The following is a 21,262-nucleotide window of genomic DNA, read 5'->3' as shown; positions in this document are numbered from 1 at the left end:
CCGTCAAAAACCACCTCCGACCACCTCCACCGGAAACCACCTCCAGCCACCTCCACCGGAAACCACCTCCGACCACCTCTGCTTGAAACCACCTCCAGCCATCTCCACCGACTACCTTCTACCACCATCTCTTCCTCCAAATCATCAACACCCTCTCCATTGATTATTTTCCCTACCCCTTATATTATATAATTAATTTATTGAATTAATGTGTTATATTTTTAAATATATTTTCAGTTTTGATTATTACACTAATTCACTCTAAAAACATATATATATTCGAATTGGTCACTCACCTCCAAGCCTCCAAGGCTTCCAAAAAATAAATACACCCTGACATAAATAAATAAAAATCTTCATTACTACTTCTATACTTAAAAAAATATGGGACCATATGATAAAAATAAAAAAATTAAATGAAAGCGAAATTAAGAATGATAACAGAGAGACGTTGGCGGGATGTCTCTGTTCTTAATTAACACTTTTGTCTAAATACAAAAACTTAAACCGGTCAACATACACTACTAATTAAGTACTCTACTCTTTTCTTCTTCTCTCATCTCCTACCGTTGTGATATTTCACCAAATCACCAACACTTATAACAACAACAAAATCAATCAATAATCAAAAAAACCTAACCTTAATCTCCCTCTCTCTCTCTCTCTCTCCCTCCAAATCCCTAATTCTTGCCTTGAATCTCCTCTAGATCCGTTAATGTAGTTTTCATTAATCCCATATTAGCTTACCCCCAATTTTGAAAATTCACAGACTTTATATATTTTATCATCAGTAAGTGGGAAAAGCCTGGAGAAGAAGAAGAAGAAGTGAGAGAGAGATTCTTCCTTCATTGGTCGGGCGTTTATTAGTTTTTTGCTTCCGACATAAAGTACCCAATTCAGATCCGTTAACTAGGTAATGATCTCATCCACTTCATCTCCATTTATGCAATAACCCAATCAAATCAAAGCTTTCTTTGTTTTTGTTTTTATTGCTATATATATATATATTTTTTTTTTTTTAGTTTCAGCCATTATTAAGAGAATTCACGACTTGATTTGTTGTTCTAGTGAGTAATTTTGTTCCCAGTGTTTGGGTGTTTCTTCGAGCTACTAAATCTGGACAATGTGTTGTTGATAGATTAGTGGAACTTTTTCTTAATTTGGCTAAGTATGTTGATTGATTCGGATCTCTTACTCTCGATTTGAGGTGTTTACAAATTGGGTTATATAGTTTAAGGTGAGATTGGATCTGAGGGGGTTACTAACTAGAAGTGTTTACTTTTAGATTTTTGTTTCTCTTTCGCTATTTCGGAATTGAGGGATCATTTAATAGTTTGTGGAATTAGCATCTGGAATCTTTCAAGGGCCTGGAGTGACTTAGAAGATCTCAGCTTGCATTGCTAAGGTTTCATTGTTCTCCTTGTTTTGAATTGTTCTATCTATGTAGTATTTGTTCTTGCTTAGGATTGAGGATTGTAACTGGAACATCTGGAGATATGAAGATGAACAAGGAAAACGATAATTGAGTTTGTTTGTTTCCATATGTGTTTTGCTTGCAGGTGATTTGATTATTTTTTGAGTAATGTCGAGACTTGCAAAATGGAAGCTGGAGAAAGCCAAAGTCAAAGTGGTCTTTCGATTGCAGTTTCACGCTACTCATGTAAGTCAAATAAACTAATAAGTCAGTTTCATTACTTCTTATTGCCTTTGCTTGTGTTCTTATGCTGTTGGTGTGTGAAACTATGTATCTTTGAGTAGTTATATATATAAGATGTTGATGCTGTGTGCTTGCTGAATGTGCACAGTGGTGATCTGATGGGATGCTTGCTTTGTTTTTTTTTTTTTTAAAAGGTTCCACAAGTGGGATGGGACAAACTATTCATATCTTTCATTCCTGCTGACTCCGTAAAAGCTACAGCAAAGACAACAAAAGCGCTTGTGAGAAATGGAACTTGCAAGTGGGGTGATCCCATCTATGAAACTACAAGGCTACTTCAGGATACAAGGACCAAGCACTATGATGAAAAGCTTTATAAGATTGTTGTGGCTATGGTATCATTCTACTTTTTCTTTCCTATCTTTTCTCTTCTTCTTTTTTTCTGACTTCTAATTTCAGAGTTAATTTATTCTTCCCTTTGCATTCTTATGAGATCAGGGTACTTCTAGATCTAGTATCCTTGGAGAGGCTATGATCAACCTTGCTGAATATGCTGACGCCTTAAAACCTTTTGCTGTGGCATTGCCCTTGCAAGGTTGTGATTCAGGAGCTATCTTACATGTATGGACCATTTAGTATCTATTCTCTGTTTCTCACGTTCCGATCAAGAAATAGACTTCTTTCTTAAGCTTATAGATTGGAATCTCAATATTTTTGTTTTTGTTTTCAGGTCACTATACAGCTTTTAACTTCAAAAACTGGTTTCAGAGAGTTCGAGCAGCAGAGAGAACTCAGTGAGAGGGGTCCATCAGCGACCCCTGACAACAGCAGTCCTGACGAATCTTCTCGTGGCAGGATTTCACCTTCTGATGAGACTCTTTTTCATGTTGATAAGGTTTGGTCTTCTTTTCCCATAAATGCTTTGATTTTTATGTAGTTTCATGGTCACCTTCTCATAGAACACAACTTTCAAACTAATTTGATGTGAAGGTGTTGACACAACTTATATTGTCAAATATCAAACTAATTTGGTGTGAGGGTGTTGACACAGTTTTTTTATTTGCAGACAAATATAAGAGGGAGTTTCAAAGAAAAGTTCCGAGATAATTCTTTAGTTGAAGAAACTGTGGGGAGACATGACCTTGATTCAGGACTGGGATTTGATGTCTCTTCAAACACATCAGGGAGCCTAAGTGCAGAGAAACATGATATATCCAGCACGAATGAACTTGATAGCCTCAAAAGCGTGGTATCTGGAGATCTGAGTGGAGTTGCTCAGAGTCCGCTGAAAGAGAAAGACGGTCGCGAGTGGCAGCATCATAGCTGGGGTTCAGACTATCTTGGTAGGAATAGCGATTTGGGAAATGCAATAGAAGACAACAATAAACTTAAAGGATTCTTGGACGACATGGAATCATCCATTAATGAGATCAAGATTGAAGTGAATTCGCTACAATGCCATGCAGATGATATAGGTTCCAAAGCTCAAGATTTTTCTCAGATACTTATATCAGAGATTGGTTCTGGGGATCATTTGGTCAGAGAAGTATCTGTGCTGAAATCAGAGTGCTCAAAGTTAAAAGAAGAGATGGAGCGTCTACGTAGCGTCAAATCACACATGCTATATAATAGCAAAGTCCAAGATAATGTTCCACACAGTCTACAACTAAGATGGCTGCAGGGACTTTTAGTTGTTGAGGATAACATACGAGAGATACAAAACAAAGTTAGCTATGGCAACCATGACAGAGACTTAAGAGTGTTCCTCTCAGACTTTGAGTCTCTGCTTGGAGTTCTACAGGATTTTAAAAGGCAGATTGGCCAGCCTATATCTCACTTCAGCACAATACCATCTGAGATTATTACCACGACCGATAAGAAAGAGAGAGGCGTGTCCAAAGCAGAGCATTGTGTGGCAGGTTCCGAGTTGGATACTGATATTTATCAACCAGAACTCGATCCACTTCAATATCTTGGTATGCCTGATCTTACTTCTCGTGAACCCAATTCAGCAGAATCTGCTAGTGCCATGAGAGATAAGATACTCGAGCTTGTAAGAGGGCTCGACGAGTCTAAAGCTGAACGTGATAGCCTTACCAAGAAAATGGATCAGATGGAATGCTATTATGAATCTCTGGTCCAGGAGCTTGAGGAAACTCAAAGGCAGTTGCTTGTAGAGTTACAGAGTCTAAGGACTGAACATTCCACGTGCGTCTATAGTATCTCCGGTGCGAATGTTGAGATGGAAACGTTGCGCCAAGATATGAATGAGCAAACACTAAGATTTTGTGAGGAGAAGAAAGCTTTGGATTCTTTGAATGAAGAACTGGATAAACGAGCTATGGCTGCAGAGGCAGCACTGAAAAGGGCCCGCTTAAATTATTCTATTGCTGTCAACCATCTGCAGAAGGATCTTGAATTGCTTTCATCCCAGGTTGTATCTATGTTTGAGACCAATGAGAACCTCATTAAGCAAGCTTTTCCAGACCCTCCACAAAGCCTTCACGAATGCGTCCAGTCAACAGATGATTCAAAGCCTGAGAAACAGGAAGCTCGAGATATAAAACTCACACAGTTTCCAAATGAGAAAAAGGGGATGAAGGAACACCCCATAAAAGGTGATATTCTTCTAGAAGATTTGAAGAGATCTCTTTATGTGCAAGAAAGCCTATATCAAAAAGTTGAAGAAGAACTCTATGAGATGCACTCAAGGAACTTATATCTGGAAGTATTCTCGAACATTCTACGGGAAACTTTTATTGAAGCAAGTGTTGACATAAGGATCATGAAAGCGAAAATTGATGAACTAGGATGGCAGCTGGAGCTTTCAACAGAGGCCAAGGAAATGTTGAAGCAGAGGCTGGATATTACTTTGGACGAGGTTTGCTCCCTGGAGGAGGAGAAAACCACATGTATTGCCAAATGGAATACTGTAGCTATGCAGAATCAAATTGTAGAAGCAAGTTTGCAGAATATTACTCAGGAGAACCTTATCCTTCTGCAGAAGATTGATGAACTTGAATCTCTAGTGTTGCAGTCCAAGAATTGGAAGACCAATTATGAGACATGCATTTGTGAGAAAAAAGAGCTTACAGTGCTTATGGAGAAAGAAGCGCTGGAAAAAAATCATTTTCAGACAAGGCTTGTTGCTGTGCAGGCTGAGTTTGATTCTGTGAGAGGTAAGCTTGATGATCTGGTCACAAAAAATGAAAATCTACAGCAGAACTTCAGTAGTTTGAAAGACAAGTTGAGAAACACGTTAGGCTGCTACAATGAAAAACTTGTTTCGTTGCCCCTGTGGGAAGAGGGAGTGGATCTTGATTTGGAGGCCCATGATATAACCGAGCAGCTTGATAAATTCCTGTGTAAGATATGTGAAAAATGTTTCGTACTTATATCAGAGAACAATGATCTGATGGAAGAAAAATCCAAGACAGAGTCATATGTAAGGGCTGCTGAGTCTGATGTTATGGAGCTCAAGCAGAAGCATGAGAATGATGTACATTGTCTGGTCACCAAACTAGAAGCTTCCACTACCCTCCTACAGAGACTTCAGTTGGAAACTGAGTCTATCATGGACAAAATGAAGGTTATTACTGAAGCTGAACAAAACTATGAGAGCCGTCACATGGACTTTCTTTCTCGTCTTGGCTATTTTGAGAATGAAATACATCTACTTGTTGCCAAGAATGAGGGACTTGGTCAAGAGATTAGTGAATTAAGCTCTGTAGCTGTTGAACATGGAAGAACTAAGCTGCTTGTGGAAGAACTGGCTGAGGAAAAAAAACGTGTTCTCGATTCTCTTCAGGATAAATCTCAGGAAACGTTGGGTCTTGTGCGTGAGCTTGAAAATTTAAAGACAACATTTGACCACGAGTTGGAACTTGAAAAAAGCTTGAGGCAGGAACTAGAAATTAAAATGGGAGATCTTACGTCTCAGTTGCTTGTGAAAAGTTCCGAATTGATGAGTTTTGATGAGCAAAGCTCTGAGTTGGTCCGTCTTAAGCAAATGGTGTCCGATCTGGAGCTGGAGAAGGAAACTCACGCTCTTTGTCTGACAAGATATGAAACATCTCTGACAAGCTTGAATCGTGATTCATCATATATTTCCGATTTGGAATCTCAGTTACTTGAAATGATGGAATTTTCAGTAGCAGCAGATATCCAGGTTGTTTTCACAAGAACAGAATGGGAGACTTATGCTGACAAGCTCTACAAGGAACATTTTGAGGTACTGAATGCGTTCAATGACTCTCGTAATGTAGGAGCTCAGCATATGAATGCTAATATAAAGTTGTTGGCAGATCTCGACTCTGTAAAATCAGAATTGAAAATTGAGAGAAGTTTGAGAAACAACTTAGACAGCAGAGTTGAAGAACTTGCCTCTGAGTTAGATGAAAAGCATTTGTTGTTGGAGAACTTTGATTTGCAAAAATCTCAAGTGGAACTTTTGGAGAAGATGGTAGCTGTGTTGGAATCTGAAAAGTCTTTTCAACGTTTGGAGTATGTCAGAAATGCTCATCGAGAGTCTTCTTTTATAGAAGAACTTTATCAATGTTTAGTGGCTGCAGATGTTCAGCTTACTTTTACAAAGATCCAGTCTGAGATCTGTATTAATGACCTTGGAGAACAACTTAGCTACTGCTCTAAGAGCCACCTTGAGTTTCAAAAGAAGCACACTGATGTGGAATCTGCCCTTAACCACTGTCTAGTCAACGAAACGCGGTATATGGAAGAAAACAGTCAGTTATTGATTAGTCTTGAAGACTTAAAGTCTGAACTAGAGTCTTCCATGGCTAAGAATAGAGTTCTTGCGGATAGAATTGATGAAATGTCAGTTGAACTCAAAGAGCACGCAACTAGGGATGAGAATGCAGAAAGAAGTTTGCCTGAGAGAAGCTTATGTGCTCATGAGGTCGAGCAGTTGAAAACTTTGTTGGTTGTGCATGAAGAAGAAATAGAAAATTTAACGGTGTTAAAGGCTGAGGCGGAAATCACTGTTGAGATACTAAAAGACAAACTAACTGGGCTGTGTGGAAAAAGTGCCAGTGAGCTTGAAACATTGAAAAATAGGTGCAGTGATCTGACTCAGAAGCTCTCTGAGCAGATTTTAAAAACAGAGGAGTTTAAAAGCTTGTCCAATCATTTGCAAGAGCTTAAGGACAATGTTGAAGCTGAATGCAATCGTGCCCGTGAAAAGGCCGACTATAAAGCCCCGCTAACTTCACAGCAGGAGTCGTTGAGAATCATTTTCATCAAAGAACAGTATGAAACCAAGATGCAGGAACTTCAATATCAACTGACCATGTCCAAGAAGCATGGTGAGGAGATTCTGATGAAATTACAAGATGCCATTGATGAAAATGAAGCAAGGAAAAAGGCAGAATCCAGCCATTTTAAGAGAACTAAAGAGCTGGAAGATAAAATATTGGAATTGGAGGCTGATCGACAATCTGTTATCCATGATAAACGTGAGAAAATGACGAATTATGACATGATGAAGGCTGAGCTGGATTGTTCATTATTAAGTCTTGAGTGCTGCAAAGAAGAAAAACAGAGGCTTGAAGCTCTTCAGCAGCAATGCAAAGAGGAAAACTTGAAAATGGCCAAAGAGTTAGAATCATTGAGAGAAGTAGTACAGTGTTACAGCTCTCATAAATATATTGAGAGGGGAGAACAAGATAGATTGAGCATCGATGATCGTGTATCAGAGTTGGCGGACAAAAATATATCTGCAGTGTCTTCAGGCAACTTGCTGAACCACGAGCAAAGGGATGGTGCTTGTTTTGTTCCCACAGTGGGAACCATCAGTCCCAGGTCAAACATTGAGGTAACTATCAGGTCAAACTAGTAGTTATTTGGAAGTTAGATTTCTTCAAGTTCATGGTATCATTAAAATTAGTTCTGCTCCAACTCGTCATGTTAAAAATTCTGCTCCATCCTCTTTATGAAATGTTATGTGTAACTAGTTTACGTGATTAATCAAGCTGGTAATGACTAGCCTACTACGTATTTCGATGTTATCTGTAAATATTTCCCTAGTTACATATTAGGCATATTGTTTTCTGTGACTCAATGGGAAAGAAGGTGCTGCTATGATTAGTTGTTTATTATGCTTATTATATTTACACCTTTTAATTCATGTTTATTGTTCATCAGGGTGCTATTCAATTGAGCAATGTAAACGGGAACGGAGACCAACCTTCAGGAGAAGCAATGGTGCTGGACAAAAGTGAAGAAAGCCTTGCTTTGATCAATAATAATTTCAGGGCAGAGACTTTAAGGTCTAGCATGGATCACTTGAACAATGAGGTAATATTTGGATTGCTGGTTAGAATTTCTAATGAGTGGAGTTAAAATTATTGGATGTATTAATATCTGACTTTGGTTGGATTGGATTGCAATTTTATATCACAATGTCTACTTGTTGGTTAGTATCTGCAGAACGATTTTATGTTTGTGACACTGGATCATTTCTTTTGTCTTCTTTACAGCTAGAACGGATGAAGAATGAGAATCTACTTCAACCTCAAGATGACAATGATTCAGACGCCAGATTTCCGGGCTTGGAACACGAGCTGATACAATTGCGTCAGGTGCGGATGTTTACCTTCTAGAGATTGTGATATATACTGAAACATGTGTGTCCAGAAGTCTTATGATCATCTTTCCAACAGGCAAAAGAAGAACTTCAAAGTATATTTCCTCTATCTTCTGAGAACTTCAGTTGCGGAAACGCATTGGAAAGGGTTCTTGCACTGGAGATAGAACTTGCTGAAGCATTGCGTGGAAAGAGAAAATCAACCATCCATTTCCAGAGGTACATGAATCCAAGATTCTTATATTTATTTTCGCCTTTGTAAAACCAAGATACTGCAGGAACGAGTCAAACTCTATACTAGACGTTGAACTTATTCCTTTTTACCTGAATTTGCAGCTCTTTCTTGAAGCAACATACCGATGACGAAGCAATCTTCCAGAGTTTCAGAGACATAAACAATCTAATTGAAGAAATGCTGGAGACCAAAGGCCGGTATTCATCTATGGAGACAGAGCTTAGGGAAATGCATGACCGCTATTCTCAGCTAAGCCTCAAGTTTGCAGAGGTTGAAGGGGAGAGACAAAAGCTCATGATGACTCTGAAGAACGTTAGGGCATCAAAGAAGGCTATGCTCTTGAACCGCTCATCGTCAGCAACTCTTGGTGAACATTAATGCACAGATGTTACTTACTATGTATATAAGTTCCAAGAATGTTGAATAAGTCCAAGTTCTAACAGTGGTCTCGAGTTATAGATAGCTTAATATAATTGTTCTTTATTCAAGATATGGGGATCTCGAAGTCATGTATCTCTTCTCTGTATTGTATAGAAAACCCCATATTCTTATAAGTTAAAAGAATGAAAGCGTAGTTGAGAACACAGATATGTGACCAACAAGGTCAATTAAATCTAATGTGTACTCCAACACGATCTAGTGGTATCGTTGTAACACTTCAGGATCGAATCCAAAGAGACCAAGCCATGCACTATAAAATTGTATAGATTTAAATATAGCTAAGGCAAAAAGAAAGATTGTGTTTCAAGTAATCGATTAAAAACAGAAAATAAATAAGAGTTTTGCAATCAAGGAAGGATATTGGGCACAAAGAATCTATGGAGAATATAATCTTGGACTAAGGTGGTTAGATGGGGATGCATTAGACACCGTTCTAGAACTCAAATCACGATTGTAAAGCTAACCTACTTTCGCAGCGTTAACTATCTATGCAATGAATTCACTAAACCCTAAACCGTTGTTTGGACCTAGCAAACCAAACAAGCAATAAATGTTCAAGTTTGATCTGTTCACAAGGTGCCTCAACTTCAACTTTCGTTGGCTAAGGATCACCTTGCTCTCCTATGTTCTTTTCAAGTAATTCAACAACACTTTTGATGCCTAGATGAATTTAACCTACAATCATAAACTAGGTAGCTAATCTAGTTTAAGCATTATAATCAACAATAGAAGAAGAACACAATAGATCAATCCCAAATCTAGCAACCTAAATTCAGAGAATCATGAAAACCCCTTTAGAAACCCGAAACCCAACAGAGAGAGTACTAAGACATAGAAGTAAAAGAACAGTAAAACAAGGATGAAGAAATCATAATTGAATTGCAAAGAGAAGTAAAAGGGTTCAGAAATCTTCTCCAAAGAGATACAAAGGATTAGAGATCTTCTCCCAAGCTTACAAGTACTCAAAAGCTGCGTAGAATAATAGTTGTCTTTCTAGAGGTTGAGCCTCGTGCTTAAATAGTAAAATAAAACCCTAAAAGTTGGTTTAAAACGAAAAAGGAAAAGTTGCTTCGGGTACGAGACTGGTCGATCCGAATGAGGATCAGCCGATCCAGGATGCTTTTTCTGCTCTCACTCCATCTGCTTGCTAGCCTGATCAGTCTTCAACCAATTTAGCTCCAGATCCATGTTTTCATCCCCAAAGCTCTCAAATTCCTTCCAAAGTCACCTAGAACCTGTGAAGACTCACAAAAAACTAAAAAGACTCTAAAAGCATACTAGGACCTAACAAAAGACTCAAAACAAGTGTAAAAACTATGGTTAAAACCCTATAAAATGCAGACACATCAATATAGTGGCATGTCTTCTTCATTACCAGTAAATCTTCTGTTATTTCACTGTTGTTGAATATATTTGTATAAAAACCAGACAATGGTCTCAAGTTATAGATAGCTTAATATAAAGGCTGAGGCGGAACCTACAGTTTGTTAGTTTAGATATGAATATATCCAAATCTTATTGTTGTATAGAGTATATTTGGTAGTTACGATATCATTGTACACTATATAAACTCCTATCAATGATATAAAACTCCTAAGGGAGATTACATACAATCTTACACAGTTGAGATACTAAAAGATATACTAACTGGGCTGTGTGGAAAAGGTGCCAGTGAGCTTGAAACACTGAAAATAGGTGCAGTGACCTCACTCAGAAGCTCTCTGAGCAGATTTGGAAAACAGCCGAGTTCAACAGGTTGTCCAATCATTTGAAAGAGGTGAATGAATGATGAAGCTAAATGTAATCGTTCTAGTGAAAAGACCGATTATAAATCCCCACTAGCCCCACAGCAGGAGTTGTCGTTGAGAATCATTTTCATTAAAGAACAGTATGAAACCAAGCTGCAGGGACTTCAATATCAAATGACCATGTCCAAGAAGCATTGATGGGAACGAAGCAAGGAAAAAAGCAGAATCCAGCCATTTAAAGAAAACTAAAGAGCTTGGAGATAAAATATAGTGATGTGTATTGTTTAGAAACCCCATATTCTACACGGATATAGTGTTATCTTACTGTTGTTGAAGATATTTGCATATTATATCAAACCAAGAGCATTGAGCAGTATCTAAAATTTGAGAAACCTAACATTTACACCTCTTCACGGAATCTTGTTGAGCTGAGACAATTTGTCCAAACAACTTGAACTCTTCAATATTTCTTCTGTGTGTAGACGCTGTAGGGACTGTGAGAGTACATGGCTTAATTTTCCAACAATTTTCCTCTTCCTCATCAGATGCGTCCTCCAGTTGCCACAAGACCTAGATTGACAAATGGATCGCAACATGATGATTTATTTATATTATAGCAGAAGTTGCAACAAGTGGAAAACATTCATAATCATTGGTTACCTTGGTATGCTTCCAAGGAGAGCTAGTATCTTCTCGTATGTAGGTTACTAAACCAAGCTTACTAGTCCTTTGAGGTACACCTTTGTAGTATAGGAGGACAGCTTCCTTTTTCATCCCATTGAATTTTTCATCAATAGCAAATTACCCTTATTAATTTCAAAACTACTTTTTTTTTTTTGACAAACTTCAAAACTACTTTTCTAAAACCAATAATTGAGTGGTAATTGATTTAGTAAGAGTCATAATTTTAGACATTCTTTATTTGTACTTTTCTTTTAATATTATAATATAAAGATGTAGGCCTAATTTTAAGTCATAACTCATCAACATTTTCCAATAATCCATCTTTGTATCAAAAAGATTGATTTTGTAGAGTTCTTGTACACATTAAAAAATATATGTTTAGTTATAAATGTATTATTTATTTAGGGCTCATAATTGTTAACCAGTAGTAATTCATTAAATTAAAAAAAAATCTTAATTAATGATTTTAAAATTTATTAACATTAATTGATAAGTTTTTTTTTTATTTGATCATCTTAAACATGTTGGATGCAATTGTCTAACAGGCGGAGTTTGGTGTATTCTTGAGAGTTCTTGTTCGTTACTTATTTAAAACGACGAGTGTTAGCACCTACGTGATTTGTAAACCAATTCAGTTTCCGGTTTGGAAGTTCCGAACCAATCGATTAGTAGTATTCTTCTCAATTCATTTTATTAGGTTGGGAGATTTGATTGTAATATTGTGGTTCTGAATTACTAACAGTACTTGTTATATGATTGAGCATGTATTATATTATTAAAAAACTACTAATTTAACGTGATTACTAATTGTACCAAAAGAGAATTAATATCTACACAATAACACCATTACAAAATAGTATGGATTTGAATATTTTCTTCTAATGATAAAACAGTTTTGTGGTTATTATGGCAAAACATCACTATAGGATGGGATCAATTTTAAAGATTTCTTTTTACTTTGGGCTGCATTTTTTTTTTAACAATTACATCTGAATTTCGTTAGCATAAATGCATGATGAAAATATCAATTATTAGTTGACAAAAATGAAATAAAATCAAAGAAAAGGACCTAAATTCTTGTCTTCAGAATACTAAAGTGGACAATTTAGCGAGGCGCATTCGTTCTGAATCGTGCTTGACTACCTATATAAACATTGTCCGTTCACATTGGCTCGTTTAAGTTAATCTACTATTGTTGTTGTTGACAAAAAAAAAAGAAAAGGAGAAAAATAATAATACTTGCTGACAAAGTATTCCTGAACCATGAAATCGACCACAATCCTAAACCTGAAGACGCAGGAAGAATTAAAGTCTATGCGAGTATCCTAATGTCGGAAGAACCAATAAGAGATTGCCCAACCGTACTGGCTTTCTCCTTGCCTGCCAAAGATATCTTGGATAGTTTCATCAGGTATAGATGGGAACAACTATATTGCTTAAAAGACGACGATGAACGTTTAACTTGCAATCAGGTTGGCTATGGGATTAGTCAACTTAATGAACTTGTTGTTAGGGTCATATTTTCCTCCGTTAACATTTATCCAGATTGTGCTTTTTTATTTTATATTACCTTTTAGTTCAATCCTCCTATCCCGATGGAAGTGTATGTCCAGTATTTCGAGTATAGGATATGTCATTTGATGATAGAACTATTGAAGTCTTATTTGATGATAGAACTATTGAAGTCTCATTTGGTATACACCGGCATGTAAGTTTGCGGTTGAGTCTTTGCCAAGGAAAGTATACGAGAACAAGATATCCAGCTTCGACATGTGCACAATATGTTTTGATACATTTAAAATGGGAGAAAGAATCGTGACCTTACCCTGTGGACACGAGTTTGACGATGGCTCTCACCTCGAGTGGTTTGCCAACAGTCAAGTTTGTCCATTGTGCCGTTTCAAGTTACCATGTGGAAGATATAGATGAGCTATAGTACTTAGGTGACACGAGCCTTAGAATTTGGTTCATTGTTTAAGAGTTTTAAAAGTAGAGTTTTTAATGAATTTGATTTTTTAATTATGTTTTGAGTTCTTTTCTATCTCTCATTCTTAAAACATCAATTTCTTATAATTCTGAAAACAAATCACTTCGAACATTATAACTTATACGAAAAACCCATCCTTCAAGAATCGTAGTACATTTTGTGGAGCCATTTTTTGACAGAAAAAAAATGAAAAATAAATTAACAACCACACACACATGGAACCAAATTCTTTAATGAAGATCATTTGTTTTCTATGTCTATGCCAATCATTTTGTACTGAAGGAAGGAACTTCTCAAAGCTTGTTTGAAGCTACAGAAGCTGTTCCATGGAGCATCATCAACCAATGCCATTATCATGAAGGATATAAATTCTCTATGATCCAATTTACTTGCAGCTACAAAATGGTGCACATGCAGCGATTCTTAATCGGTGGATCATTCTGCAGCTTTTCTGAAGAAAAAGACAGAAAGATTTCATACAATGAGAGGATATGACCATGATCTATCAAATAAGAGTAATTAGCAGCAAAACCTATGGGAATAAAGTAATAAACATAGAAATAGGAATCTGAAAACCATAACTGCAAGCGACTACAGGCTTCAGGGAAACATATCACTGTACTGCGATAAACAGAGTACATTGAGGAAAATTACCGCTCTTTTTGTCTAGCGAAGGAGGGCGAAGAACAACATGCATAGTGATGATCATTCCAGGAAGTTCCCCAACCGGAAGCCTGGATTCTGCAAGTGTCCTATTGTTCTCCAGTATTTTCCCAGCATTGATGAGCTTCACATCATTTACAGTTTTTGGAGTATTTTCTTTGTCTGTCAAAAGAGTAATAACACTTGAATATGCAGCGTTTCCAACACAAACCTTAAGTAGCAGTAGTAATACAATACCACAGCACAGAAGATAGTAAAATGCAACAACATATCCAAATAAGGCCAAAACACACACAAACATCCATGAAGAAAAATACAACGTGAGACATCATCATCAATCCTCAAACTAGTTTTATTAGCCAAAAATCAGTTGGTAGAGTAGCTTTATACAACAACAACACCTAAACCTTTCACCTTTATCTTTAAAATTCTCATTACTTTACAAAGTTCAATACCTACACTAGCCCAATCATTATACATTAGACAACTGCAGAGACAAGAAACAAGAATCAAAGAAGACAAAACTGTATACAATAAAGCCCCCAATGGGAAAAGGCAGAAACTTTAAACCAAGAAACCATCAAACAATCAATCAAATCAGTATACGTTCAAAGAAGCAGACCCACAAGTAATAATACCTTTAGGCCACTGAGAAATGATCTTCTCTTTAAGAGAAGAAACAGTCATAGATTGATCAAACTTGCTCGGACCTATATCAGTACCATCTGCGAGTCTAAACTTGATTTCTACCCAATCTTCATCACCAGCCATCTCGTTTCAATTTCCCCTCAAAGAAAACTCTAAAAAAAAAAAGAGAGAAATTTCAAAATTCTTCTCTGAGGAAAACCATCGAACACTTCCAACCCCAATTTACAAAACCCAAATCATGAAAATTAACAAACCCCCCCCCCCCCCCCCCCCAAATCAATTCTCGTGGAGAATTTCAAATCCCCGTTGCTCAAAAGCACCAAACCGACGCGCCAAAGCCAAACAAAAAAATTGAATCTTTTTGACTATATTGACGACGCTTTGTTACAAGAAGGATCAGACCGTTCTAAAAGCAGAACAGATCCGAATTATAATATAAAAAAAAAAAGGAGAGAAATTTATGAGGAAGAAGAAGAGACACTTTGGTTAAGAGGCTCTGTATTTGAGCAACAAGAAGCAAAAAAAACACACACACAGACAATTTGGGAAATTTTTAATTTTTTTTTTCTATAATCTTACCTGAAATCCTCAATTTGACGTTTCTACCCCTACATATTCCTCCATTAATATCATCATCAAATAAAGTTGACTTTACTAATCAAACAAATTTGTTCAAATCTTTAGACTTAAGATTGTTTTGATGGTGATATTATATACTAGTTAATAAACGTAAATCTATATTCGTGTAACGATGCAAAATACTACTGTATAAGACAAACAAATACTAGTATAAGACGGATACAAACTCTGGCCATGTTGTACAATATCAAAATGAAACAAGTGGATTCCAATAATTATATTTATTCGTCGTATTAAGTGGGTATTGATACTTTTTCTTTTGATATTGAACTCTTACAGAGAGATTAATTACTTCTTGTTATGGAATTCCTCTATTATTTCTTGTTTTAATACGTTGGGCATTATGCTAAATTTTATATGTGTTTTTTTCTTTTGTAAACCAATGATAAGAGGGGCAATTCTGGAATTTTCGAAGAGCATAAACATATTGTTGTAAACTCGAATGGTTAGAAAATGGCAGCCACCAACTATAGAAGAAGGCTAACTACTGTAACTAATTATTAATAATAATGGTTATTTAATAACAAACCTTTAATAAACTTTGTGGGGGGGGGGGGGGGGTTAAGAGAGTTAAGAGTTAAGAACATCACTTCTACCCAATTGTAGTAGTAAGACCATATGAATGAAACTAAGAGGTATTCATTCTAATGACATAATTGACTGTTATATTTATGAAAGTTTTTTTCTGCCTAATGCTGCCTTTTAACATTTGGGTTTCGATTTAGTTTGGGAAGAAGTTACAGTCATAGAACTAAAATTCCTTCGCTTTCAAGTAATGGGAGACCAAAATGTTGCGTGCATGCCACAAAAAGAAACCAATACATGCTTTGGATGGAATAAACAACAGGCTAGTGATATTTAGATATTAAGATTTATGTATTCAGAAAGAAAAAAAACAAATAAGACTGGTTCCTTCACATCAGATTAAAGCAGGTATTATAACCAAATGTCAAAATAATAATCATGGAATAGATTCGTTGAAACATAAATCAAACGCAACTTTCATATAAAGAAAATACAAGAAGATAAAAAAGAAATGAATAGAGGTGAAGTGTGTAAATGAGAGAATCTAGAAATGGTTTGCTTTAGAGCATATGATGCGTTTATGTTCCTAAGGCATTTAAAAAAAAAAAAAAAACTTTTCTTCTGCTTATCTGCCTCCTCAGGTCCCCCACCATTACATAAATTTATCTAAGTGTTACACATTTCAGTCCATGGAAGAGATTCTACACCAAACCGAGTATTTCTCCGGTTAAGCAAAAGGATTCAAGAAATGTGACCTCTCCGGATAAAAGTTGAGATGGATTGACCCATTTAAGGAAGAGGTTTCAATACCTTTTTGTGGTAGACTGTTTCAATTGCCTAAATCAGATCCACACTATAAGTTGCAAACTTTACCTGAAACTTTCTATCTTTTACAAGTTTCTCTATTACTAACTACAGAAATATCAAATATATATGCAGAAAGCAAGTTGATGTTACAGATTCAGAACTTTTGCAATTAAACTACAAGGTAATGTAAATGCTATGGTTTATGTTTGCCCATGTGTCAAGGGTATCGATAAAACAATCGCATTACTATATATTTGTCACAACATTTTATTACTCAGGCTTACTTTGGCAGCCAAATGCCAGAAGAATCTATCATCGATTTAATAGATTAAAATCTTTGGAAGAACATCTCATAAGCTTCAGGTTTTTGCTTCTGGCTGTACACAGAGATTTCTCAATGTCCCACGAGAAATGGGAAAAAGCTTCTTGACTTTGTTATATATCTATAACTTGGCAGCTAACAAGTTCAGCAGCACCAAAGTCTTTGGTTGCAATGAGCTTCCAGATAACAGTGTCTGACTTGTTAGGTGCATTGCCCTTTTCACTCAAAGACCGTGAACCCGAAACAGAACTGGAGCTAGATGATGGTGATGACACTGGGATGTTGGGGACATCAGCTCGTAAGACTGTAACGTTATGGTTAGTGTCTCTAGTAATGAAATGAAGCTTGCCGTGAAACCCAGCAAGCAAATAAGGAGATTCTGAATCTGTCAAGTCGTAAATAGGGACTTCCCCAATAACAACTTTCCAAGTATCTTCCTTTTGATCATATACTTTAATCTTCCCATTCTCCATCGAAGAAGAAGGATCAAATGCATATAACTCCCCATCCACCACAACACTTAGTTTTGTACCTGCTTGCCTCGCAGGCCAGCCTTCACCCATACCAGACGGCATTTCAACCCAGAGATTTGTCTCAGGGTCATAAACCTCTCCTCCAACATCAACAAAGAAAGGCCAAGAGTACAAACTCTGAGGAACACATAACATACCATTGTAACAAGTCATTCCCGTGGCGATAGGCTTCAATAAGTCAGCCAAAAACGCGTTTGGTAACACTTGCGCCTTTGAGAAAGGCATACTCGGAACCTCTGACCAAGCATCCGTACTCGGATCATAAACCTCAGCTGACTGAAGCGGAGCTAAACCTCCCCGTCCCCTATCAACACCTCCAACAACATATAGTTTCTTATTCAACACACCTGTTTTAGAATAAGCCCGGCTCGCTAACATAGAGCTCACCTCACTCCACGAGTTAAAAATCGGATCAAACCTCCAAACACAGCTCACTGTTTTAGACCTAGAGAGCCCACCAAGAACGTAAAGACACCCATCAACCGCACCAATAGCACAACCACAAAACGGCATTTGCTCAGAGGTGTCCTTCCTACCAAACAAGCTCCTCACAATCTCAGTAACTTTAAAACTCGGACCAACCATGTTCCACAAACCAGACAAACTCCTTCTAGACTCCTCTTCGTAGACAACAACCGGCATAGGAGGCAATCTCTGCCATTTCGTGGAGACAGGATCTAAAGCATACCACAAAAGCTTATCCTCCTGACCTTTGGTAAGCACATAGAGCCACTCCTCAGTTCTCCCAAGCTCTTTCCTCAAACCATACACCTCAGAAGTCGAAACAGCCGATCTCCACCTCCGTGAAACCAACCGAACACTCGAGTAACAGATCCTAGGAAGCCTAGCAAGAATCTGTATAGATAACTCATCAGGAAGACTTGGAATCAATCTGCAAAACTCATCATCATCACCATCAACATCAACATCGTTATCTGAACAAGTCTTTCGTCTTTTACGAGATTCGTTTGAGGATTCCACGTCTTGACTCGTTGCTTTCCTCTTGGAACAGCTCAAGCTCATTACAGAACCCATCACTGCAGCATATCAATAAAATTCCCAACAATTTAAAAAAAAAAACAGAACTTTACAATCAAGAAATGGGCTTAAAACACTAATCAGATGTAAATGAACCCTAAATTTTCATTTTTGATGAAACCGACATAAACCTTAAGAAAGAGTCAAATCAATTCGATCCCACATCGATAAAGCCAACCAAAGTAATAAACTTTATAAATTAAAAAAAAAAAATCGTTCAGACAACACAGTGAGTAAAAAGGAGTTAACAGACAAAATTCTAAGGACATGAAAATCTCACAGATGCAGGGAAAGATGAGAAATTTAGGAGTGACGACGAATCTTTGAGATCTTTCGTATCCACACGCTTATGTTTCGGATTTGTCTTTTTATTTTTTTTAATTTGGTTCAAAGAGGAATTTTGTAGTTGAATCAAACAATTAACGCACGATTTTTTTTGTTATTTTCTTTTTGCATTTGTGCGATTTAATGGTGACCGTTGGATTGGTGAGACGAAACTGAAATGTATTAGGTAACCCGGTCTAATCATCTTTCGAAGTCAACTGGAATTATTAAATTACTTTTTTTTTGTGTGTAGAAATGAAATAAACAAGTTGACAAAATCGTAATCTTGAATAATTTCTATTCTTTTGGTTTAATGAATCTGTCAAACATTAGTAAAAAAAATAAAATAACATATAAATTAAACCAAAAAGATGAACCGGTTGGTGTTTGGTATGCTCTTAAACCTCCTCCTTCTTCCCGCCAGCTAATCCGTACTTTGAAGTTAGTGTTCTTGATGTGATTATTACAACAGTTAATATCTGATTTTACAATTTTTTTTTATTAATCTGATCATCATTTCTAGGATCATGTTTTTTTCTTAAAATTTCTGGTATTATAATTCTTAGTAGTTTCTAGGATCATGTTTTATTGACAGTACAAAGTACTACAAACAATTCAATAGCTCTTTTGTTGTTTTAAGATGTTTTTTATTCTCCAGCTTTTGTAACTCCATTTCTTTGTATAGCATTGAAGACTTGAAGTAATGCTTATTAAATCATAAACTACAAATTAGTTTTCTTCTGAGCAAAGCTTTGAGTTTAAAACACATGGGATCTCTTTGTTTGACGGCTAATTATGAGATTTAGGGAATTTTTACATTTACTAGATGAATACCCGCGGTTTGTTTATATCTATATATACATTTATTGCAATACCTTTTTTTGTTTCTTATATTTTCACATTTAAAAAACTAAAAAGTATATATTACCAAACAAAACTAAGATTTTTTTTGTGAGGCAAATAATACTAAATTTTGTTTAAAGCTACATCTTACTCTAAAGTGATTTTTGTAGATAAAAACTATTAGCATTTTTTTTAGGAAGTAAAATAATCATACCATTTGCACATTTTATTGGTAGATAAAAACATTTAAACATCATACAATTCTTGTCTAAAACTTAGGTATTTAGATATATTTGTGTTTAAGCTTCTCAATTAAATAGCATGAGACTCTCAAATTCTCTTTTATCAAAAAGATTTTCTTGCAGTTTGGTTAACTCTTTAATGGTTATAATTAATATAGACAACTTCCTTTGCTGCTAGCTATTCAATTTTTTGAATATAACTCTAAAATTTATTTAATTTTCTTCTTTTTTCTCTCTGTATTTTCCTCAACCAACATTATATCATTGATTTAACTATCTTTCGTTCATTCGATAGTGAACAAAACTCCGATCTTTTTTATAAAAAAAAAAATATTTCTCTAAAGACACACTTTCATGAATTTCTATACAATAGTAACCAAATTCCCAGTCACTGCTACAACCCTTCAAATTGTTGAGAAAATTCTAGTGCCTAAACTATATGTTCATATCTTCATGGTTTACCCTGAGAGGACAAAGCAAATCTTTGGTTTTACTCTCGATACATTTTTTTTTTTGGTGATGCATCTACTTACTTAAAGAATACATCAACATGTTATAAGTCTCTTTAGATTTTTTATATAAATATTAAAATTATTTGTGATATGAAAAAGAATAAAAGACATGAAAGATATTTCTAATTCCTCTTTAATTTTAAATATGTTTGATTTTAATTTAGATTGACAGGTATCACTCTCTCCACTACTGACGTGTCACTGATATGGAGAGAGTTGAGCAACTTTCATGTTATGGTGGATTCTAAAGGATTTCAGTACTATAACGTGTCACTATGTTGAGTCTCGTCTAGCCAGTGCCATGACTGCTTCCTTTGAGTTATATACTGCGAACTATACAGCTCAATCAGTTGGTTTTTGTTGAAAAAGCCTTCACAAAAATCCAAATCTTTTCTTTGCTCTTTCATAAACATGTTTGGGCTCATCAAACTTCTTTACTCACACACACAAACGCACACACGTGGTTCATATAACAAACACAAATAGTCTCCTTAGAAACATACGATTATTTCTTTCGCGACACTAATAAACATGACGTGCAGTTGAGAACAAACATAAAACCAGTGTCTTGCTTAAGGTTATCAATAAAGGACAAAACTTGGTTGGAACAAAGATGGCACTCTTGTGGGTTCGAGAGGAAACTTTGAAAGGGCCACGTTTCATGAATCTTTAAGTTTAGTCTTGGTCTTTGCTCTTATTTTAGGAACACTAGTACAATATACTCAGTGTACCATTTGAATTATTCATATCCCACACATGACACAATTTCCCATCATCTACACGAACGTATGTCTAGTTTTTTTTTTTTTTTAC

At 36.1% G+C, this 21,262-nt stretch overlaps 3 protein-coding genes and 1 pseudogene across 6 annotated transcripts; 2 read left to right on the top strand and 2 right to left on the bottom strand.

Moving 5' to 3' along the window:
- The first annotated feature begins 461 nt into the window (after positions 1–461).
- Positions 462–9,077, top strand: LOC104740904 (uncharacterized). Of its 4 annotated transcripts, XR_015579533.1 has the most exons (12): positions 462–913; positions 1,286–1,405; positions 1,560–1,660; positions 1,852–2,052; positions 2,156–2,278; positions 2,388–2,552; positions 2,724–5,888; positions 5,962–7,487; positions 7,817–7,969; positions 8,152–8,253; positions 8,335–8,477; positions 8,595–9,077. XR_015579533.1 is itself a non-coding variant. In XM_087483433.1 (11 exons), the coding sequence occupies exons 3-11, from the start codon at positions 1,583–1,585 to the stop codon at positions 8,869–8,871; spliced, it is 6,006 nt and encodes a 2,001-aa protein (XP_087339559.1). In that variant the 5' UTR covers positions 462–913; positions 1,286–1,405; positions 1,560–1,582; the 3' UTR covers positions 8,872–9,077. The 4 variants fall into 4 exon arrangements, 2 of the variants coding, with proteins under 2 accessions (XP_087339559.1, XP_087339558.1); XM_087483433.1 differs by having other exon boundaries at positions 2,724–7,487; XR_015579532.1 differs by lacking the exon at positions 1,286–1,405 and having other exon boundaries at positions 519–913.
- Positions 9,078–12,118: 3,041 nt separating this feature from the next.
- Positions 12,119–13,295, top strand: LOC147928011 (uncharacterized; annotated as a pseudogene).
- Positions 13,296–13,471: 176 nt separating this feature from the next.
- Positions 13,472–15,208, bottom strand: LOC104740903 (membrane-anchored ubiquitin-fold protein 6). Its single transcript, XM_010461627.3, has 3 exons — positions 14,655–15,208; positions 14,008–14,178; positions 13,472–13,804 (listed from the first exon to the last, which is right to left on the bottom strand). Exons 1-3 carry the CDS (start codon positions 14,785–14,787, stop codon positions 13,749–13,751), a joined length of 360 nt encoding a protein of 119 aa, XP_010459929.1. The 5' UTR covers positions 14,788–15,208; the 3' UTR covers positions 13,472–13,748.
- A 1,523-nt stretch (positions 15,209–16,731) lies between these two features.
- On the bottom strand, positions 16,732–19,001 carry LOC104740902 (F-box/kelch-repeat protein At1g22040). Its single transcript, XM_010461626.3, has 2 exons — positions 18,809–19,001; positions 16,732–18,527 (listed from the first exon to the last, which is right to left on the bottom strand). The coding sequence occupies exon 2, from the start codon at positions 18,523–18,525 to the stop codon at positions 17,071–17,073; it is 1,455 nt and encodes a 484-aa protein (XP_010459928.1). The 5' UTR covers positions 18,526–18,527; positions 18,809–19,001; the 3' UTR covers positions 16,732–17,070.
- Between the last annotated feature and the right edge of the window lie 2,261 nt (positions 19,002–21,262).

This window comes from Camelina sativa, chromosome 14 (genome assembly GCF_030686135.1).
Source record: "Camelina sativa cultivar CO46 ecotype springtype chromosome 14, ASM3068613v1".
NCBI classification, from domain to species: Eukaryota; Viridiplantae; Streptophyta; class Magnoliopsida; order Brassicales; family Brassicaceae; genus Camelina; species Camelina sativa.
This window is presented reverse-complemented; position numbering and strand designations above follow the sequence as displayed.

Excerpts from the sequence above, each read along its gene's own strand:
- LOC104740904 (XM_087483433.1), top strand. The coding sequence starts at position 1,583 with ATGTCGAGACTTGCAAAATGGAAGCTGGAGAAAGCCAAAGTCAAAGTG. Across the intron at positions 1,661-1,851 it reads TGCAGTTTCACGCTACTCAT|GTTCCACAAGTGGGATGGGA; the intron begins GTAAGTCAAATA and ends TTTTTTTAAAAG. Across the intron at positions 7,970-8,151 it reads TGGATCACTTGAACAATGAG|CTAGAACGGATGAAGAATGA; the intron begins GTAATATTTGGA and ends TCTTCTTTACAG.
- LOC104740903 (XM_010461627.3), bottom strand. The coding sequence starts at position 14,787 with ATGGCTGGTGATGAAGATTGGGTAGAAATCAAGTTTAGACTCGCAGAT. Across the intron at positions 14,179-14,654 it reads CATTTCTCAGTGGCCTAAAG|ACAAAGAAAATACTCCAAAA; the intron begins GTATTATTACTT and ends CTCTTTTGACAG. Across the intron at positions 13,805-14,007 it reads TTCGCTAGACAAAAAGAGCG|AAAAGCTGCAGAATGATCCA; the intron begins GTAATTTTCCTC and ends CTTTTTCTTCAG.
- LOC104740902 (XM_010461626.3), bottom strand. The coding sequence starts at position 18,525 with ATGGGTTCTGTAATGAGCTTGAGCTGTTCCAAGAGGAAAGCAACGAGT.